The 20,050-nt window shown below is 42.2% G+C and overlaps 1 protein-coding gene across 1 annotated transcript in view; it reads left to right on the top strand.

Annotated features, from left to right (window-relative positions):
* LARGE1 (LARGE xylosyl- and glucuronyltransferase 1) overlaps positions 1 to 20,050 on the top strand; it is a 612,831-nt gene that overhangs the window by 275,213 nt on the left and 317,568 nt on the right. The window contains exon 3 of the mRNA XM_036759140.1: positions 14,722 to 15,023. Within this exon, the coding sequence (XP_036615035.1) occupies positions 14,722 to 15,023 (302 nt within the window). The remainder of the gene's footprint in view (positions 1 to 14,721; positions 15,024 to 20,050) is intronic.

The following is a 20,050-nucleotide window of genomic DNA, read 5'->3' as shown; positions in this document are numbered from 1 at the left end:
TATGGAGTTAGAGCTGTGAAGATCCTCAGAAGCCATAGACTGACTACCTAATCCTATGGTTGAGGGAACTGAGGCTTGGAGAATTTCAGTGATTTGATCCAGATACTAATTGACAGAGCTGAGATTTGAACCCAGGATTTCTCAATGTGAAGTGAGTTTTGTTTGTTTTGTTCTTAATCTGAATGATACTAGATGAAGGGGAAGAGGTTGGAGAGGAAGATGCTAGTCATTAACACACAAGACACATATACACATATGTGTATATATGTATGTATGTATGAGCATATGTATGTGTGTATATATGTGTACATTTATGTCTACATGGTCGATTAAATGTAACAGATGTTTATTAAGTGACTACTGTGTGCTAGGCACTGTGCTATGCATTGGAGATTCAAATAAGAAAATAGAAAGTTCCTGCCCTCAAGGAGCTTACAGTCTAATGAAGGAAGCCAATATAAAGAAGGAAGCTGGAAAGCAGGGGGAGGGAGGAGGACATCAGGGAGTACCGGGCTCAGGACCATCTTGTTCCATGGTATCCAGACCAAGCTGAGTTTCTGATGTAAAGCAAATGAGCCCCAGAGGCCCTATCCAGCCCTTTGTGAAGAAGCTTTGGGTGGAGTTTAGGGCTCTATCCTGCAGCCCTGCAGTCAAAGAGGAGAGGCCACTGAGGGAGTCAGAAGGTGATGAATAGCTAAGGTTGAGTTGAACCCCATGATAGGAGATTTCTGGTGCTCAACTTATCCTGGAGGGGGCATCTTGTTCCCTGGAATTCAGACCAAGCAGAACTTCAGGGAGGAAGTGAGTAAGTGTACATAAATATGTGTGCACATGTTATATTTAGAGTATGGATATATTGTACCAGAGTCATTTATTAGTATGCCTGCTCAGATACTCCATTATATCTATGATCCATCCTATGGATGTAGGATTTCCTTCCAGCAATGCAGATAGCAGCCCACCCATGTTAAGCTGTTTTCCTTGACCCTGATCTATGTAAACCTGTAGGTTTACCAAATTCAAAATGCTGGAGGCTTTCCTCGGTATAGGTATAATAGAATCTATTTTATGGTATTTGTGTGTGTATCATATATATGTACATATACATATATGTGTATATGTATAGATAAAACAAACACACACATACATGCATATATACATACATGTACACACATATACCTAAACATACATGTACATACATGCATACATATGTACATACATACGTCATGACAAGCAGTACATTACTGCAGGTACCTGAATTCAAATGTGGCCTCGGATGCTGACTACTTATGTGACCCCAGGCACTTAACCTCTGCTTGCCTCAGTTTCCTCATCTGTAAAATGAAGATAGTAATAGCACCCATCTCCCAGAATTGTTGTGAAGCTCAAATAGGATAAGAATTGTAAAGTACTTGGCACCATGGCTGGGATCTAGTAAGTGCTATATAAATGTCAGCTATCTACTCCAATAGAGAGCTGGCCAGTACTGGTTGTATGTCCCTGAGTAAATCACTTAACCACCCACTGTCCCTTCATAACTGGAAATTACAGAATAGTTACTGATCGGTAATGGTAGAGGGGATTTTCTTTCTGGAGACTTCCCTGCTTGAATGAAATCCCAGATCCACCCCCACCCCCACCCCAACCCTCCACCTTCACTAATAGCATGCAGTTGTGAAGCAATTTGTCCTCATTTCACATGCAAGAAAAGTAGCTTAGAAATTTGAAGCATTTGGGTTGCTAGGATCATCGATGAAGAACTGCAAGAGACCCTGAAAATCATCTAATCCAACACTCTCATTTTACATTTGGGGAAACTGAGGCTCTGAGGTTAAGGACCTAGCACAGCCCACATTTGGTCAGGTTGTGCTTTTCCCCCAAGTGTCTTGTCTACAAGTTCAATGGTATTTTGACTGAACCAGGCTGCATAAAATGCTGATGTCTATATAATATGTCTATACAGTCTACAGAGTCCAACTCTCAGGATATCTCACATGGATTGTGAATTGGGCCCAGAATTGAACAGGAGGAAGAAAGAGGGTTTGATGGTATTTGGGACATTGCGTACTGGGCAGCCCACTCCTTTGGCAGTGGATTTATCAGGGTCACACAGGACAGTTGGACGTGAGTGAGCTATGATCAGTATTGTTGAAAGGACTCTCACATTTGTGATCCCTATGATTGATCATGAATATATTGGAGAATTTGAACATGTGTATATGATTTAATTATCCTGAAGAGTTTCCTTGCAACAAAGGCCAGGTTTTTCCCCCTTTTTTGTTTGTGTAGTTTGGGGATTTTTTGGTTGTTGTTTTAAGAGCAGTGCTCTTCAAATGTTTAGGGTTAGAGATAGGATCATGTTTAGAATTGGAAGGGACATTAGAGCTCATTGAATATGTCTCCCTCCTTCATTTTACAAATGAGGAAACTGAGACCCAGTGAGGTTGAGTGCCTTTCCTTGGGGTCATACAGCTGGTAATGGTTTCAGCTGGGATTTGAATCCAGCTCTGTGCTGCCATGAGTCATGGAATACCATGATGTCTGAAGAACTGAACTTGATGACCATACAGTGGGACACGGAGAGGGATGTAGTAAACAAGAGCAGGTTGTAACACCTCATGAATAAAGAATTATTTGTATTACGAATCATGCAAGGGCTCATTGAGCAGAGTCCCTGTGGGGACCTTAGGAGAGAACATGGACAAGAGTTACCCTGGAAGGGAATGCTTGGACAGGCGAGATCGGAATCACCAGAGGGAAACCCACATCAAGGTGAGCACAGATCACTGGGTTGTTTGAGTGGTACAAAGGATGTCTTCAAAGAAATGCATGAATGGAGAAAAACGGGGTGATCCCCTAGGAAGAAAGAGAGAAATGGTTAATGGAAAGTCCACGTGCTCTGTTGGTATTCACGTAACAGTCCACGGAACTCAATACCTACATGATGATGGTTGAGTCATCGAAGGATCATAGGGTCTACAGATGTACAGTAATGGAAGGGAAAGCAGAGGCCCCCTACTTCAACCCCTTCGTTTTATAGCAAAGGAACCAGAGGTCCAGGAGGATTCATGTGATCATAGATCTAGAATTGTAGGGACCTCAATAGCCATCTAAACCAAGGTCAGAGAAGTAGTAAGTGCTTCTCCCCCTCTTCTCCAGGGATGATTTATAGGAGTCACATAGGATGTATAGGTATGAATAAGTTGAGCCCTGCTTTATTAGAAGAAGTACCCACATTGAAGAGATCACATCTTTTTTAATCTATATGTTAATTTAAAAAATCACTATGTTTGTGGGGTGTATGGGATGTTCAGGGAAGACTAGCTCTTCTGGTATAAGGAATCACTGAGCCCTTTTCAGGGCTGCTCACCTACCCTTGGTGTCCACCTCTCACCCACTTATTACCTGTGGCTCTAAAAGGCTGTAGCATGTGCAGCAGCCACACTCCAGTAAAACCATCTTGGTAGATGTGCTAAATCAGGTTGAGGGTAGACGACAGACTTCGAACCTGTTAGTGAGTTAAGGGACTATCTACCCCAAGAATGTGAAGACCTCCCAGTAGAATGGGTGGATGAGAACAATATGTTCCAGTGGCCATGAAGATAGCTGAAGCAGGTGCTGTGGAGCACTTAGAGCTTGGTAAGACATCGAAGATGCCAAGGTTGTCCACTGCATCCCAGACCATCGCCAGTTATCTCGACTTTTGTCTTGTCACTGGACTCCAAGCATTCCAGAAGAAAGAGTGAGGCTGAAGACCGTGCAACTCTGCCTCACTTAAATCCAAGTCACGTGCAAGTCAAGACATTACCCCATGATGCCACTGTTGTTCAAAAATGAAGGACAGAGAGCAAGTGTAGTTTGTATGTACGTTTGTATACACACATACATGCAGAAAGACATGAACTAGGATTGCAAAAGATGAGAAGACATGGAAAGATTTCTCTCTATCATGGAGGAGGAAGCACCAACATCAATAAGTTTATGGCTCTATTGAAATGTGTGTGTGTGTGTGTGTGTGTGTGTGTGTGTGTGTGTGTACACGCCAATACTTCAGCAGTCTGCAATTTATTTCATGTGAAGGGACCTTCCATGAACACTGGCCCACCCTACTGTGTCTTCATAGACGACATTCATGACCTTTAAAGTTTCAGAAATTCATCCCCTTTTGGTCAGTCTGGTGATGAGCAAGTCTCAAGTTAGCTAGGCTGGTCCCCAGACCATGTTATTCCTCTTCAGTCCCATGAGCTCAGCCCCTCCAGCTCAGTGGGCTGTTTCAGAACTTGTGTTCTACTTGCATAGGCTTAGAAAAATCATCTTCACTTTGAGGCCATGATGACACTTGGCTATACACCCTGCAGAACCAGAAGATTTACAAAATACTTTATAAATATTCTCTCGTTTAGTCTTCCCAGTGACCCTCTGAGTTGGATGGCGCGAATATTACACACACATACACACACGTGTGTGTGTATATACACAAACTCATCATGCACAAGGATTAGCATGTTATACAATCTCTTTAGTCTACTTGGGAAAGTGGCAGTTGGGAATATCCATAAGAAAAAGAGGAGATAAGAAAAGAGAGGAGAGCAGTGATCTTTACTTGCCACCAGTTCTTTTTAATTTAGTATCAGAGTGAGAATGTTAACATTCATTTAAGTGACTTGGCAGTTTACTGAAAAGGACTATTTTTAAGAGATCCAGAGCAACATTCCCTAAAAGTTTTGCCTTTAACAAAACCTGACTCCCCATTTCTGGGAGCTAGTCATCCATTCCATTTGTTCTTTGGCCATTGCTAAGAGCAAAAACATTCACATGTAGAAAGGCTTTTTGTGATCATAGAGATCTAGGCTCTCAGGGACTCTGCAGGCCCAACTCCTTCCTTTTACAAATAAAGAAAAAAGGATCGTGAGGTGCCATATACATAGCATGTGTCAGAGATGGGATGTGAACCATGGTTTCTTATTATGGATCCAATCCAGTCATCTTTTTATCATTGAAATGGATGAGAGTTTACCATATCTACCCAACCCTATTTCCACCCCCCAGCACCCCACTTTCTTCCTCTCCTACCATATGGCTTTACTGCATATCTCTCATATTCTTCATGTCCTGCCCTTGGGCTCTGTGCTGCTGATTGATGAGAATTTCCCTTATCTAGCTTGCTTAAGACCCCACCCACCCATGCTTTTCTCAGGCCATCCACCACACTCCTGTTTGGAACCCTGCACACAAAGACATATGTGCATGATCTCACGTACACAGACAAATACACATATCTTGATCTTTGAATAATAATCCAATTAATATTAGCATTCCTAGAAGTAACAGGCCAACCAATTACCCCATGGCTCCATGCACCATCCCTGTGATTTCTCTGATCAAGTCATCATCAGCCATAATGCCTCCATATATGTTATTTTCTGTTTTAGAACATAAGCTCCTTGAGGGCAGAAAATCTGATGCTTTTTTTAAATAATTATATCCCTAGCACTTAGCACAGTTTTAAGATATAATAAATGTTTAATTAATACCCACTCATTCATTCATTCATTTAAGAATTAGCCTCCATTCCCTTCCCTTCTCCACTTCCCTCTTCCTCCAGGCTAACAATTTAAGCCATCCCACCCACCAGGGCTAGAATTCCCCTGGATGAATCCCAGCAAGGGTCTACATACACATGACATCCCTGAGTAGACTGAGCCAGAGAATGGACTGGGGCATTATCTTGGATCATATCTACAGCAGTAGAAAAGAGCAACACCAGAGGGACGTGACAGTTTGACGAGCTCATCAAATCAAATATTCATTCCTGATGCTGCCACTGAAAGGCAGTGAGCTGGCTGGTTAGAACTGTATTCACATTATTAATTTGAGACAGATGGAGATGAAATTAGAGGTTTTTAGGCCACCATCTGATAAAACAAGACCAGAAACTAGCCAACTCTTGGCTGCAGTCACGAAAGACTGGCTCATGACCTCCTGGAGGCATCTCCCTTTTAGTCCAGTCTGATTTTCCTTTCATCATTCCTTAGGCTGGAATGATCTCTTCCCTCTGCCTCCACCTGATGTCATACCCAGGCTTCCACCATGAAGCCTTCCTCGATTCTGCCAAATGCCCCCCCAACCTGAAGTGATCTCTCCTTCCTGATCCTATCCTGCTTTTTGCTAATTATTATCATAATCTAATAATCTCATTATATTTTATTCAAGGGAGGAAAGCTGTGAAGTCAGACAAAACCTTGGACACAAAGATGGAGAAGAGATTAGGTTTAAATCTAAAGATAAGGGACACATCTGCCAAGAGGAGGTAATTAGACCTCTGGGAAAAGATGAGATCACTAAGAGAGAAAAGAGAGAGAGAGAGAAGAAGTGCACCTAGATTAGAGGTCTACAGTACACCCACATGTGGGAAGTAGGAGACATATGAGGATCCAGGAAAGAAAATGAAGTATTTATCGAATGAGTGAAGGAGAAATCATGTGGCAAATTTCAAAGGTCTCTTAAATCAGGAGTTCTCAAACTGAGGTCTGTGATTTTATTTTAAAAAATCCTGCATTTCAATATAAGTGCTTTCCTTTATAATCCTGTGTAAGTTAGGCACTTAAAAATATATTGTTTTTCTGAGAAAGATCCCGTAGACTTTACCAGACTGCCAGAAGAGTCTATGACATACAGAGAAAACCTCTTTTCTTAAACAGAGCCTGCAAGTCTTCAGGAATATCCCCTTGAAGGAATTAGTGGGAGGGTGAGTGACTAATGGCCACCTTCATTGTGATTGTTGTCATAGGAGCATAAATTGAGAACTGACTCAGACATCATGGAGTTCACTGACATAACAGATGGGTAAACTGAGGCCTATGAACTCATAGAATCACATATTTAGGTGTGGAATAATCTCAAAGGCTATGTACTGTAATTCCTTTCCATTCTTCCCCCATCCCCTGCCATTTCTTAGATGAAGAAATGAGTTCAAGAGAAGTCATTGGATCATACTGGAAGGGCTTCTGTGGCCTTGTACAAACTCCTCATTTTACCAGTGAGGAAACTGAGGTCCAGTAACTTTAAGTGACTTACTTTCTAAGAAAGTCACATGGCATTCTTGATATCATGCACCAAGAATATTTTCTTAGTATATTACCTTATTTGTTGATTTCATGCACTCTGTCTTTTATTCCCTTTTGTGACAGGACTAAGTCTGTCAAGCACAGAAAACAATCTCAAAATTAAGTACTTTTTCTTTCTTTCTTTTTTTTTAGAAGAGGAAGAAAGAGCATGATGTAATTCTAAAATTCTAATTTAGCCTGACCTACCATAACTGTTAGAAGGGAAGGCAGCTGCTCCATTCAGCCCTTGGAACTATCTTTCCCAAACTTCTTCTAAAGAAGATGTTCTATTCCTTTCCTTGCAGTCTGAGACCTCTGCAATGGGAGTGGGAGAAAAGGAGGAAGAGGAGGAGGCAGATGGGGTGGTAGTGGTGGATAGAGGGGATATTATTCTTGTCTTCATCTGAGAATAGAACTGGACAGGAATCCTCTCTGCAACAGCCCTGACCAATGGTCATTCAACACTTGATCATGACTTCTAGTCCACTCCAGACTTGGACAGGAGGTGGGGTAGGGAGCAGTATCTTCCAGATAATGTGCATATTCCACACTGAGATATTGTTGTTCAGTAGTTCATTCACGTCTGATTCTTCATGACTCTGTGGACCATACTGTCCCTTGACAAAGATACTGGAGTGTTTTGCCAATTCCTTCTCCAACTGATTTTACAGATGAGGAAATGGAGGCAAACAGGAAGAAGTGACTTGCCCAGGGTCATGCAGTAGTAAGTGTCTGAAGCCAGATTTGAATTCAGGTCTTCCTGATTTTTCCATCTGTTCTGTTTATATCATGTATGTACCTAGTTATTCCCCTGTCATCTCTTCCATTAGAATGTGTGGACACAGACTGTATTTGACTTTCTTTGTAACCCCAGATCTTAGCATGCTAGTCTATGTTGGTTGAATGGCAAGGCGGCAGGAGGAGGCACATCTTCTGAGTGCTGGGGAGAATGACAGATCCTTCCCATGACCTGATCTTGATGACCAGTCCATAAAGTTCAGGGCTGGGGAAATAGATATGTCAACCATGAAAAGACCTCAGCATTGGGGATATAGGTTGACCAGGAGAAAATGGATCGTAACATGACCACTCCTTTCCTCTTGCCTCCTCGTCTTGGCCTGAACCCTTCTTCCTGAAATAAGTTTCCCTGCTTTTCCTCATCTCTTAGATTTCTACTCTCCAGGGCCCCTGATGATATCCACCTGGCCTGGCTTTCTGGTTTAACTCATCTCAGAATTCAGATTTCTCCCACCCAGGTGGGAATTGGCTTTTTGAAGACCCTGTCATCCTTAACACCCTTTGAGATAGTGCAGAGAACTCTTAGTTCCCCAGACTTTGTCTCCTCGAGATTTGTTCTATTCATTTTCAATGTCTGTGTCCCAGAGGATTCTAATTCCTCAAAGATCCAGAGATATTCAAATGAGCATGAATTGATTCAGATCCGCATTTAGTTTTGGATGACAAGTCCCTCATCTCTGTCACTTGACTGTACAGAGGCTGATTTCCAATTTACCCTTTTTGTTTGGAACTATAAGATGTTTTGATTCTTAATTCTGAACATTCATCTGAAGTGGTTTCAGAGCTTGGAATCTGACAATAACTTCATATTTGTGGTGGTGTTTTTGTATGTGTGTGTCATTGGGGAAAAAGGGAGAGTGTTGTCACCTGAGGATTTGAATAATGTCTTGTTTGACATTTTAAACTTCAAGTGGGTGAACCATGGATCGGTGGGTGCCAGGAACATGCCTTTGGTTATAAATAGACTCTATGTTTCCAAGTGGAAAGCACTATGCCATGAGAGGTAATGAGGTGGCCTGGGGAGAAATGGAAAGAGGTGGCCGCCACTTATATTCCAGACTTCGTAGACTCATCATATGCTTGGCTGTTGTCCTTCTTTCTCAGAGAGGACCAAAATGACATCACTGTGTTGGAATCAAGGTATAATGTGTCCGATTATAGCTGATCAAACCAATATGAGTTTGGAAGACTCTACCATTTGGAGTGGAGATGTCTCTAAATTTGAGCATCTCATGTTTTTTCATATGCTGGATGTGGACAGAACCTTAGAAGTCATTCTACGCAATGCTATAAAATAATTGTGAGTGAATCTGGTTCTAAAGAAGAGTTATGAGAAGGCCCTTCCCCTTCTTCTTTGTGGAGGCTGGGGTGGGCTGAGAAGAGCATTTCAGCAGGAAATAGAAGTGGTGTAAAAACAAAAAATATCTATAAAAATTATTTTGTGAAAGAAGTTCAACCCAACCTTTTCGTCTTAGTGGTGAGATATATTCAAAATCCAGAAGAGAACAGAATAAACATTTGTTAAACCCCTACTATGTGCCAGGCACCGTGCTCAGTACTTTACATGTATTATCTCACTCGATTCTCACAACAATCCTAGAAGGTAGGTGCTATTATTAGCCCTATTTTACAGATGAAGAAACTGAGGCAAATAAAGGTGATTTTGTTACTGTTATTGTCCTCATCTTCTTTCTCCTTCCACTTTTTTCTCCTTCCTCTCCTTCTTCCTTCCTCTTTTTCCTCTTCTTGTTTTCATATGCTTCTTTCTCTTTCCTCTTCTTCCTTCTCCTCCTCCACTTCCTCTTCTTCTCCTTACCTTTATGAAGTTCACACCCTCTGACTTAATTTTCAGAGCTACTGATACTGTTTGGGAAACCCAGTCCTCATCATAACTTCTGAGGATATCCTTGGTGATGCTGGGTACCTACAGTAACTTTCACTCCAACCATCACTAAGTCCTAGTTTTATCTCCATTTTAAAGATGAGGAAACAGAGTGGTTAAGTGACTTGCAGCTAGTAAGTGTATGATTTGAAGCCAAGTCTTTCCTCCTGGCTCCAAACCTGGCACTCTATCTCCTATGCCACCTACCTTCCTAAGACAGGTATATCCTATTTTTACCTCTTTCTGGAAATAGGATGGTTTTGTTGTGTATTGAGTGGCTGAAACCCAGAGAAACAGCCTCTGATTTGCTTGTCATGAGACAACATACACATAGCCTACAGATTCATCATGTCCTATAGCTTCCCTGGCTGTATTCTCTGATTTATGGTCCCCAAGCAATGGGATTCAGTAACTCCTGTCTGTTGCTTTGATAGGTGAGGACCAGGAGCTTCAGCATTTAACCCCAAGTTTATTAAGAGAAAAATAGAGGCTGACTTTTAAGGCCCAAAGATAGATCAGAAGCTCAGAAGATAGGCCCACGCAGTCTGGTAGCAGAAGGTGAAACCTTCAGTGTGGGATTTATTGCCGCCTTTGTTCATGAAGCTTTGTGAGCCCCAGGGAGATTCTCCTTGGACAGTTTGGCAGCCCAGTATGGGGCCATGCACGAAGCAAGAAAATTGTGAGTCCAGGAAGGAGGAGCATTCTTTGCCAGGAGGGTAGAAGAATAGAAAACTCTAGCGAGGTGTGTTTATGTTTGAAACCACGTAGGAAATGTCAACTACAGATGAAGGCTGGGTCGTCCCCTTCTGTAAGAACTGAGTGAAATTGCAGTTTTATGTCACTTCTGGGCCTGTGTGGCTTCCTTTCAATGGTTTGGCATTCAGGAGACACTCATTAACTTGGAATGTGTGAAAGCCCTTGGGCTAGATGCTGGGGGAAGGGCAAAGGGAGTAAGCCCTGGAGAAGCAGCACTAGTGTGTGTTAACCACTTTCTTCAGTGGTGTCTCTTCCTTTGATTCTTCATCACATTGCCTTATTTAACCATTTGGTCTTCAAGCAATCATCATGTTAAATTCTTTGGAGACTATTCTGCTCCATGAGTCACGGCCATACAATGAGACCAGGAGTATCGTGGTATCTAGATGATGACCTTTGGTTTCCAAGGAAAGTTTGGCATTGTTAGAGGTCATTCTAGTTTCCTGTAGGCGAACCAATGGACGCAAGTCAAGTCAACAACCAAGTATTTGTTAAGTGCTTACTGTCAGGCGCTGTGCTAAGCGGTGGGGATATACTCAAAAGACAAGACGTCACCCATGATATCATTGGTCCTCTTCGAAAGTGAAGGACAAACAACAGCAGCAATGAAGAAAGGCAGAAAACAATCCCTGCCCTCAAGGAGCTCATTCCTTTCCACTTATTTCTAGACCCAATTTTTGGTCTTTTTCAGTATTTGTCAACCAATCAATCTGACAGAGACCACTAAGTGCCTACTATGTGCCAGGCACAGTGCTACATGATCAAGATGTAAAGTCAAAAAATGTCAAGCCCTGACCTCAAAGAGCTTGTATTCTATGAAAGATATATATCCTAATGAATGAGATCTGTTAGATTGTCCCTTTAACTGACCGCCACGGATTGGACAAGAGGCTCATTGACATTGTTCATTTTCCCCTCCCCTAATTTTTCCTCTTTGGGGATATTTAAGCCACTTTATTGTGGTTCAATTGTGTCCAACTTTTTGTGACCCTGTTTTGGGTTTTCTTGGCAAAGATACTAGTGTGGTTCACCATTTCCTTCTCTAGCATTTTTTTTTTACAGATTTTAGAGACTAAAGCAAACAGGTGACTTACCCAGGGTCACACAGCTAGTAAGTGTCTAAAGCCAGATTTGAACACACAAAGATGAGTCTTCCTGACTTGAGGCCCAGCATTCTTATCTACTGAACCACCTAGCTGCTCATTCAAGAGAATATATGTATATAAATGCATACACTCAAAGCATTTAGTCTGCACTCTGGCCCTCTCCTACTGTAACACTCCTTCCTTTGAAAACTTGGGCTTTGATAGGTGAGTTTTCCACTCATCTTGTCTAGAAACATGCCACCATATTAATTCTCTGCCATACTCCTGTCCCCTTCCCTCTCCTGTGAGTTACCTTATTAGAGTATAAACTCCTTGCCGACAGGGCTGTCTTGCTTGGTTGTATTTGTATCTCCAGTGTTCGTACAGTGTCTGACACATAGTAAATGTTTAATACATGATCTTTGTTCATTCATGTATATAACAGATACATATATGCATAAATATTTAAAGTATAAAAACATCATACATTCCATATTTTCATAAAAGTCCAGAACATGGCATGGCCTCTAGATGAGATCAATAATCATTCAAAAAAAAAGTTGGCCTAACTATCCATACAATACAAACAAGTGGATGAAGAATGCCTTTTTTATGAGTGTTAGGGAGCAGCCTATGTATTTGAAAATGTTCCATGATTTCCCAAATGCAATTTAGCCTAGTTTCTTGTTACTCAGTTCTGGGCTGAATTGCTTGTTCATCTGCATTTCCTGCCCAAGACATATGTATGGAGGCACCAACTCAGTGGGCTGCTTGGCCAACTATATGTAATCATCTGGGCAGTAGGCATTTGTCATCTGTTTGTTTTAAACTATATGAATGGTTGAACAGATGGCTCTTGAGTAATTATGAATCTCATCAAGGAGGGCTTGATTCAACCAGTCCAATGTCATTTACAAACAGAAGTGTCTGGGAGACCACAACACCTGTACGAAATCTCACTTCCATGTGTATTCTGCTTAGGACAAAATACTCCATGATGCCTTTGGGGAGCATATACCTCCTTTTTTGTAACTCATTTGATGGTAATAAATTAAATTCAACAAGTATTTATTAACTGCCTACCATATGGAGGCAAGGACAGGTAGGTGTATAGTGGATCAAGTGGTGGACCTGGAGTCAGGAAAATCTGAGTTCAAATATAGCCTCAGACACTTACTAGCTGTGTGACCCTGGGCAATTCACTTAACCCTGTTTGCCTCAGTTTTGTCTTCTATAAAAAGAGTAGAGAAGCAAATGGCAAACCATTCCAGTATCTCTGCCAAGAAAATCCCAAATGAGGTCATGAAGAGTTGGATAAGACTAAAAGAAATGACTTAACAACAATATGCAGACACTGAACCAAGTGCTTGGAATACAATGACAAATGAAACAGTCCCTGCCCTCAAAGAGCTCACCTTCTTTTTGGATAATTGGAATCAATGAAAAAATTAGTTTATGTCATCACATCTGTCAAGAAATCTTATAGAATTTTAGCATTTCTATAGAAGACATGTGCAAGGTTCTATTATCAATAGAAAGATGGAGAAGCCCTATTTGCCACCCTTAAGGAATACATAGTCTCTCTAGGTAGATGAGATATTGCCTAAAGGATTGTATGCTTGTGAGTTCATAACTATTAACAGTAATTATAAACATTTACCAACCCCCTAACCATTATAGAAGGTGACATGTGACAGGTACCAGGAGACTTTATGTCTCCTCCAATACCCAGCCCACTAACGTGGACATGGTGGGTTCTTAATATTTGTTTGATGATAGAAATCAGAGAAAGGGAGTGAGTAGACATTCAAAGAACGATTCGTCCCTTCTTATCCCCATCAGAAGAATTTAAGTTCCTTGAGGGCAGGATTTGTCTCAATTTTATATTTCTGTTCCAATTGCAAGCATAGTGTGTGGAATGTAACCAAAGTTTATTGATTTCAGCAGAGGAATCAAGAAAGCCTTCCTGGATGAGGTCTTGGCTGATCATAGGGATAGAACTAAGTCTCTCCCCCACCCCCACCTCTGTCTGACAAAGGAAGAAACAGGTCCAAAGAATTGAAACGATCTCTCCAAGGTCACAAAGGCAAGATCATAAACTTAAAGCTGGAAAGGCCCTTGGAATCCACTTAGTCCACTCCCACCCCCATTCCCCTTCCTGATCCTCATTTTTGTAGATGGAAAAACTGAGGGCCAGGGAGTTTAAATGGTTCCTATAAACAATACAGATTTAGAGCTGGAAGGAACTCAGAGGTCATCCAGCACACACTCTCCTCCCGTTTTTCAGAAGAAGAAGCTGAAGTCCAATGAGTGTAAGTGGCTTTTTTGAGGTCACAAAGGTAGTTAAGTGGGAAAATCTAGGTCCTTTCTCTAGGGTAAGAAGGTTTTCTGCAACACCAGGTGGTATTTCAGGTCCTTGAAGAAGGAGGGGAATCTTTTTGGTTATCAAAATGCTATTTGATAACTATGACCTTAGATGTTGAGTGCAATTTTTTTAATATTTCCATCCTTTATTGCACTCACTCCCCTAAGAAATGAGATCTCTCTCTCTCTCTTTCTCTCTCTCTCTCACTCTCTCTCTCTGTGTGTGTGTGTGTGTGTGTGTAAGTGAGTGAGAGAGAGAGAGAAAGAGAGAGAGAATGTGTGAATGTTGAATTGGGTCATTGACTTGATGGAACGTTTTGTCTTGAAACATTCCAAATATATGGAGGAGGGAAAACAATAGATTTGATTAGGGAAGATGGCTTGGTGATTGCCTTTTCTGAACAGCATATTAATTTTTATCACCCTACTAAATCCTTCTGTCCTTAACTCTGCTCCCAGTTCAATCTGGTTCTGTTCATTTCTGACTAGTTTCCATCTGCTTTCAGTTAAAACTTGAACATAAAATGAGCCTTGCTGGTTCCTAATGGATGTTAGGAAAGGGAAGAGAGCATGCATGTGTGCCTCTGTGTGTGTATGTGTGTGCATATGTGTATGTGTGTGCATATGTGTATGTGTGTACGTATGTGTGCTTATGTGTGTGCCTCTGTATGTATATGTGTGTGTTTGTATGAGTGTGTGTTAATGCTTCCTCTGTCTCTTCCAACTGCAGATGGGAAGCCAGTGTCACTGTCTCCACTTGAATCCCAGCCCCACAGTCCACGGTACACTGCCTCAAGTCAGCGAGAGCGAGAGAGCCTGGAGGTGCGCATGCGAGAGGTGGAAGAGGAGAACCGGGTCCTCCGTAAGCAGCTCAGCCTGGCACAAAGCCGGAACCCATCCCACCGCCGCGGCAACCACTCCAAAACCTATTCAATGGAAGAGGGGACAGGTGACAGCGAGAACCTCAGGGCTGGCATCGTGGCTGGCAACAGCTCAGAGTGTGGGCAGCAACCAGCGGTGGAGAAGTGTGAGGTAAAGAGAGTCCAGAGATATCAAATATCAAAAACGAAAGAAACCTAAGAGTTTCTCAGTTCATCTGTTTTTCTATCTGTCTGTTTGTCTATCAGCATATCTATCTTTCTATTCATTCATTTTATATTCATTATTTACCTATTTGCTTATTGATCTTTCTGTCCATTCATTTAATATTCCTTATCTCTTATTTACCAATTTGTTTATTTATTTTTCTATTCAACCATTTTATATTCCTTATTTATGTATTCTTTTATTCACCTATTTCTTATGTATTTGTTTATCTATCTATCCTGTCTGGTTATTTTATATCATTCTTTCTTTGGGCACTGTGCTCATGAGGAAACCAAAGCCCAGAGAGGTGACTTGCCCAAAGTCCCTTGGTGAATCAATCAGAGCAAGGACTAGAACTCAGGTCCCCTAGTCCCCAAGCCAGTTCTCTTGGGAGGCTACTCTCAGACCTTTAGAACTAATGGAGACTTGAGAGCTCATCTAATCCAACCCTACCCAACCCCATCTTATGAATGAAGGCACAGTGTCATGGTGGATAGAGAGCTGGGCTCTAAGCTAGACCTACCTATGCTCAAATCCTCCCTGGTGCACATCATGGCTGTGCATCATCTGGCAAGTCATTGCATCTTTTGGTGTTTTTAGGCAACCCTTTTGAGGGTCTCAGTTGACAAGAAGATGACCACCAGTATTATTCACCTAGAATTCACTATGTTAAGGAAATCAGAGGTTCAGTCCCTATGCTAATGTGATATTTGAATGATTTTTTTTTTGGCAACTCGAGTTCTAATGTGGTTATAGGATACTCTAGCCCCATTATCTCAAGAGCCTTTGCTTCCATATTCTTTTCCTTGTAGATACCCACTGTAGAGATTATAGAATCGTAGATTCCAAGGTAGAAGGAAACTTAGAAACCATCAGCTCCCACCCCCTCATTTTATGGATGAGGAAACTGAGGCACAGAGGGGTCAAATACCTTGCCCAGAGTCACACAGCAAGTAAGTGTCTACGGGCAAGATTTGAACCTAGGTCCTCGTGACTCCGTATCCATTGATCTCTGCTGTACCAACAGACTTGGTCCCAGGCTTTCTGGCCATGACTCGAATGCTGCTTTCACCTCTGCTGAAGTCATTGCTGAATGGCTAATTAGGCCAAGCATAAAGAGAGGGATTCTAATAATTAGAGCTTTCCATCAGTGGGATGGGTGGTGGCCTCTCTTCTGCTTAAGGTTGCCAGTAGAGACCTGATGGCCACTACTCAGTGATGTCATATGCAAGTCTTCTTTTCAGCCATGACTTGGACTCCAAGTTTGAGTCGTTGTGTGTTTGTCACTTGTGCTTTTGTGGTTAAATACAAGATGGTTTCACAATACTCCCTTTCCTGTGACTTTCTCAGTGGCACCATTCCTTGACCTGTTAATCTCCATCTCCTGGAAACAAAAGTCATCTCAGACAAGTCGTCCATGTTGTCCAAGTTGCCCAGGACAAGGTCCAATCCTGGTCTGTCGTACTACAATAGGACCCACTGATAGTTTTTGTATAACATCCAATTTGATTAGTAAATGTTGACTGACCACTTCTTACAGGGGTAGTGCATAGTGCTAACCCCCTAACCATTGAGGTCCCATGAGAGTTGTCCACCACTGCAGCCTCCTCCTCTTCCCCTCCTCCTTTTCCTTCTTCCTTTTCGTCCTCCTCCCCCTCTTCTCCACCCCCCTCCCTCCCTCCCTCTCTCTCTCTCTCACTCTCACTCTCGCTCTCGCTCTCTCTCTCTCTCATACATATATTTATAAAATATACACACTGTATGTGTATATGTGTGTCCATTTATTTATAAAATTGTGTGATTTTATCAGCTCTCGTGGGTTTTATTACAGGTGTCTGAAATCTGTGCATCCAACCCTAATATTTCCACCTGCCTGCTGAACATCTATACTTGGATGTCCTGTCTAACACTACCTGTCCAAAGTAGAATTCCTTCTCTTTCTCCCTGTAGCATATCCCAAAGCCTCTTCCTCTTCCAAGTGTCCCCATTTTTTTTGAGGACACCAGCATCTGTCCAGTCACCCAGATTTACAGCCTAGGTGTTGGCTTTTATTCCTCCCTCTCATATACGCTCATAACCTATCAGTTCCCAAGTCTTGTGGCTTCTATGTCACCCCTATCTCCATTCATAAAGCCTCAGCCTGCTTTAAGCTTCCTGTACTTCTCAACTACTCTATTCCACAATCAAACAATCAAGAAACATTTAATAAGTACCCACTATGTGCTGGGCACTGTGCTAGCTTCTGGGGATACAAAGGGAGACAAAGGACAGGCCCTTTCCTCTAGGAGCTCACAAATTAATGGGAGCAATACTGTGTAAACAAGTATATACAATGAGCAGTGTGTAGGATAAATTGGAAATAGTTAACAGTGAAAAAGCACTAAAATTAAGGGGGGTTGGAGAAGGTTTCCTGTAGAGTGTGGGATGTAGTTGGGACTTGAAGGAAGTTAGGGAGACTATTGCAGCCTTGGGGCAGCAAGGGAAAATGCTTGGAGCCAAGAGATGGAGTGTCTTGTTGATGGAACTGCCATGAAGTCAGTGTCCCTGCATCAGAGCACCTGGTGAAGGTGTAAGAAGCTTCTATTTTTTTTTGAGGGAGAAAGGCAGAACAATTGGGGTTAAGTGGCTTGCCCAAGGTCACACAGCTAGTAAGTGTGTCAAGTGTCTAAGGCTGGATTTGAACTCAGGTCCTTCTGACTCCAGAGCCAGTGCTGTACTCACTGCACCATCTAGCTGCCCTGGTGTAAGAAGCTTCTTAACTGGATTCCCTGTTGCTGGTCTCTGTCACTCTTCTAATCCACAGAGCCACCAAAATCATCTTCCTAAAACAGGGCAGTGACTGTGTCACTCTCCTCCTTTGATGTCTGCATTGACTCACCATTACTTCTAGGATAAAACGAAGTCTTCCTATGTAAAGCCAGGCAGCTAGAGGGCATGATGGAGAGAGCGTTGGCCCTGGGGTGAGGAAGTTCTCAATTCAAATGTGCCTTCAGACATTGACTGGCTCTGTGACCCTGGGAAATTCATGTAACATGTAACTCAAGTGCCTCAGTTTCTTCATTTGTGAAATGGGGATAATCGTCCCTATGGTTGTTATGAAGATAAAATGAGATAATATTTTTAAAGCACTTTGCAAACCTTAAAGCAACATGTGTGCGTATACACATATGCATACAGATAAATAGATTTATATATATATATATATATATGTATATATAGTTATCATTATTACTCTTCAAGATCTGCTTCCAGACTCTTTTTCCCCCTGGACTTTTTCCCCATTACTTCCCTTGAGGCACTCCATGTGGAAGTCAAATTGTCTCACATATTATTCCCCAAACTCAGTCTTCCATCTCCAGCCTCTTGGCCTTTGCATGATCTGTCTCCCCCCCCCCCCCCCCCATGCCTACGATGCCCTCCCTCCTCCCTTTTGTCTCTTAAAACTGTTCACCTACTTCAAGGCTCATTTCAGGTGCTGCTACCTCCATAAGACCCTTCCATATCCTCTTCGTTGCTTGGTCCTTTCACTGCCTTCTAATTATCTTCTAGCCTCAGATCTGTTTATATGTTATGTAGACCCTGAGGGAATGTAAGTGCTTTGAGGGCAGGACCTGTTTTGCATTTTTTATTTTCATTTTTTTTCCCCGCTGTGCAGCGCTCAGAGCGCTGCACATGCTAGGCAGTCAATGTTTGCAACTGGATTTGAAATAGAAGCAATAGGAAGGATTCGAATTTGAATAGAAGAAAGAAGAGGTCCCTGATGCCAGGCTTTGCTGGTTAAGGAGATAAGATAATGTCTCAGATTGAGTATAACTTTAAAAAAGTTACAATTAAAAAAAAGTTCAAGAGGTAGGGAAGGAGGGAGAGATAGGGAGGGAAGGAAGAGAGAGAGGGGGAGAGAGAGACAGAGATACAGAGAGATGCCCAGATACAGAGACAGAGAGACAGTGACAGACTATAAACTTGTGTCTGGTTAAATGACGGATGAATAGAATTAGATTGAATTCACCAGAGTTATCAGGGAAGGTAGAATTTGAGCTGAGCCTTGAAAACTGGGTATTAATAATATTAGGTCACTGTGGTACCTATGGTGCCTTCAGATTTAGAAAGCTCCCTTCTCAAAAGAATGTTGTTGTTCACTAGAGAAAAATTACATTGGCCTCGATTTACCGATAAAGAAACTGAGGCTCATAGAGATGATGTAATTTGCCCAAAGTGGTGCAGCTAATAAAGCTGGAAGTCAGGATTTGAATTCCAGACTCCTGACTTTAGGGCCAGTATTCTTCTTACTATGGTAGGATCTGGATAGTTAGAGAAAGGAAGACAATGTTTTGGGTTTGTTGGGAAAACAGAATGAACAAAACTTTTGGGGGTGGGACTCAGTGTCGTGGGACCAGTATAGAAGCCAGCCTGGGAGGAGCAGAGATTTCATGTAGAAAAGCAGCTGTTGCTGAAGTTGGAAAGGTAGGTGAGAGCCAGATTGAGGAGGGCCTGGAATGCCAAGAGCAGGAGTAGTGTGGTGTGCTCAGGCATGGCTTCCTGAAGCTGGGCTAAACCTCTGTCATTTCTCTGCCTTCCCCTACCAAGAGCAAGCAGCCTCAGCCTTTTGCTGTCACTTGAGAGTGGGTGTCGGGGAAAAGCTGCCAGATGAGTGGAATTCTCCCTGTGGGGATTCTTCCTCCTCACCCCAAGAGTTTCTGAGTCATAATGGCTCCCACCCACCCAAAGCACTACTTAAGATGTGGGCAGCCGGGGGTGTAATTAAAAGAAAACAAAAAAGTTTATTTCAAGAAAGGAGTAGAAATCAGCTGACACAACAAAACAGAAGGGGAAACTGTGCAAAGCAGATAGAAGCACTTGGAAAGTACAGCTAGCTGGAGATAGTGTGCCAGGGGACAAATGGAACTCCCCAGGACACTGCTCTGTGCCTAGTTTCCTTCCATCATGCCGACCTCACAGGGTTGCAGTGAGAC

This window comes from Trichosurus vulpecula, chromosome 5, assembly GCF_011100635.1.
Source record: "Trichosurus vulpecula isolate mTriVul1 chromosome 5, mTriVul1.pri, whole genome shotgun sequence".
Classification (NCBI taxonomy): domain Eukaryota; kingdom Metazoa; phylum Chordata; class Mammalia; order Diprotodontia; family Phalangeridae; genus Trichosurus; species Trichosurus vulpecula.
The sequence above is the reverse complement of the archived record's forward strand: the minus strand, read 5'-3'. Positions and strand labels throughout refer to the sequence as shown.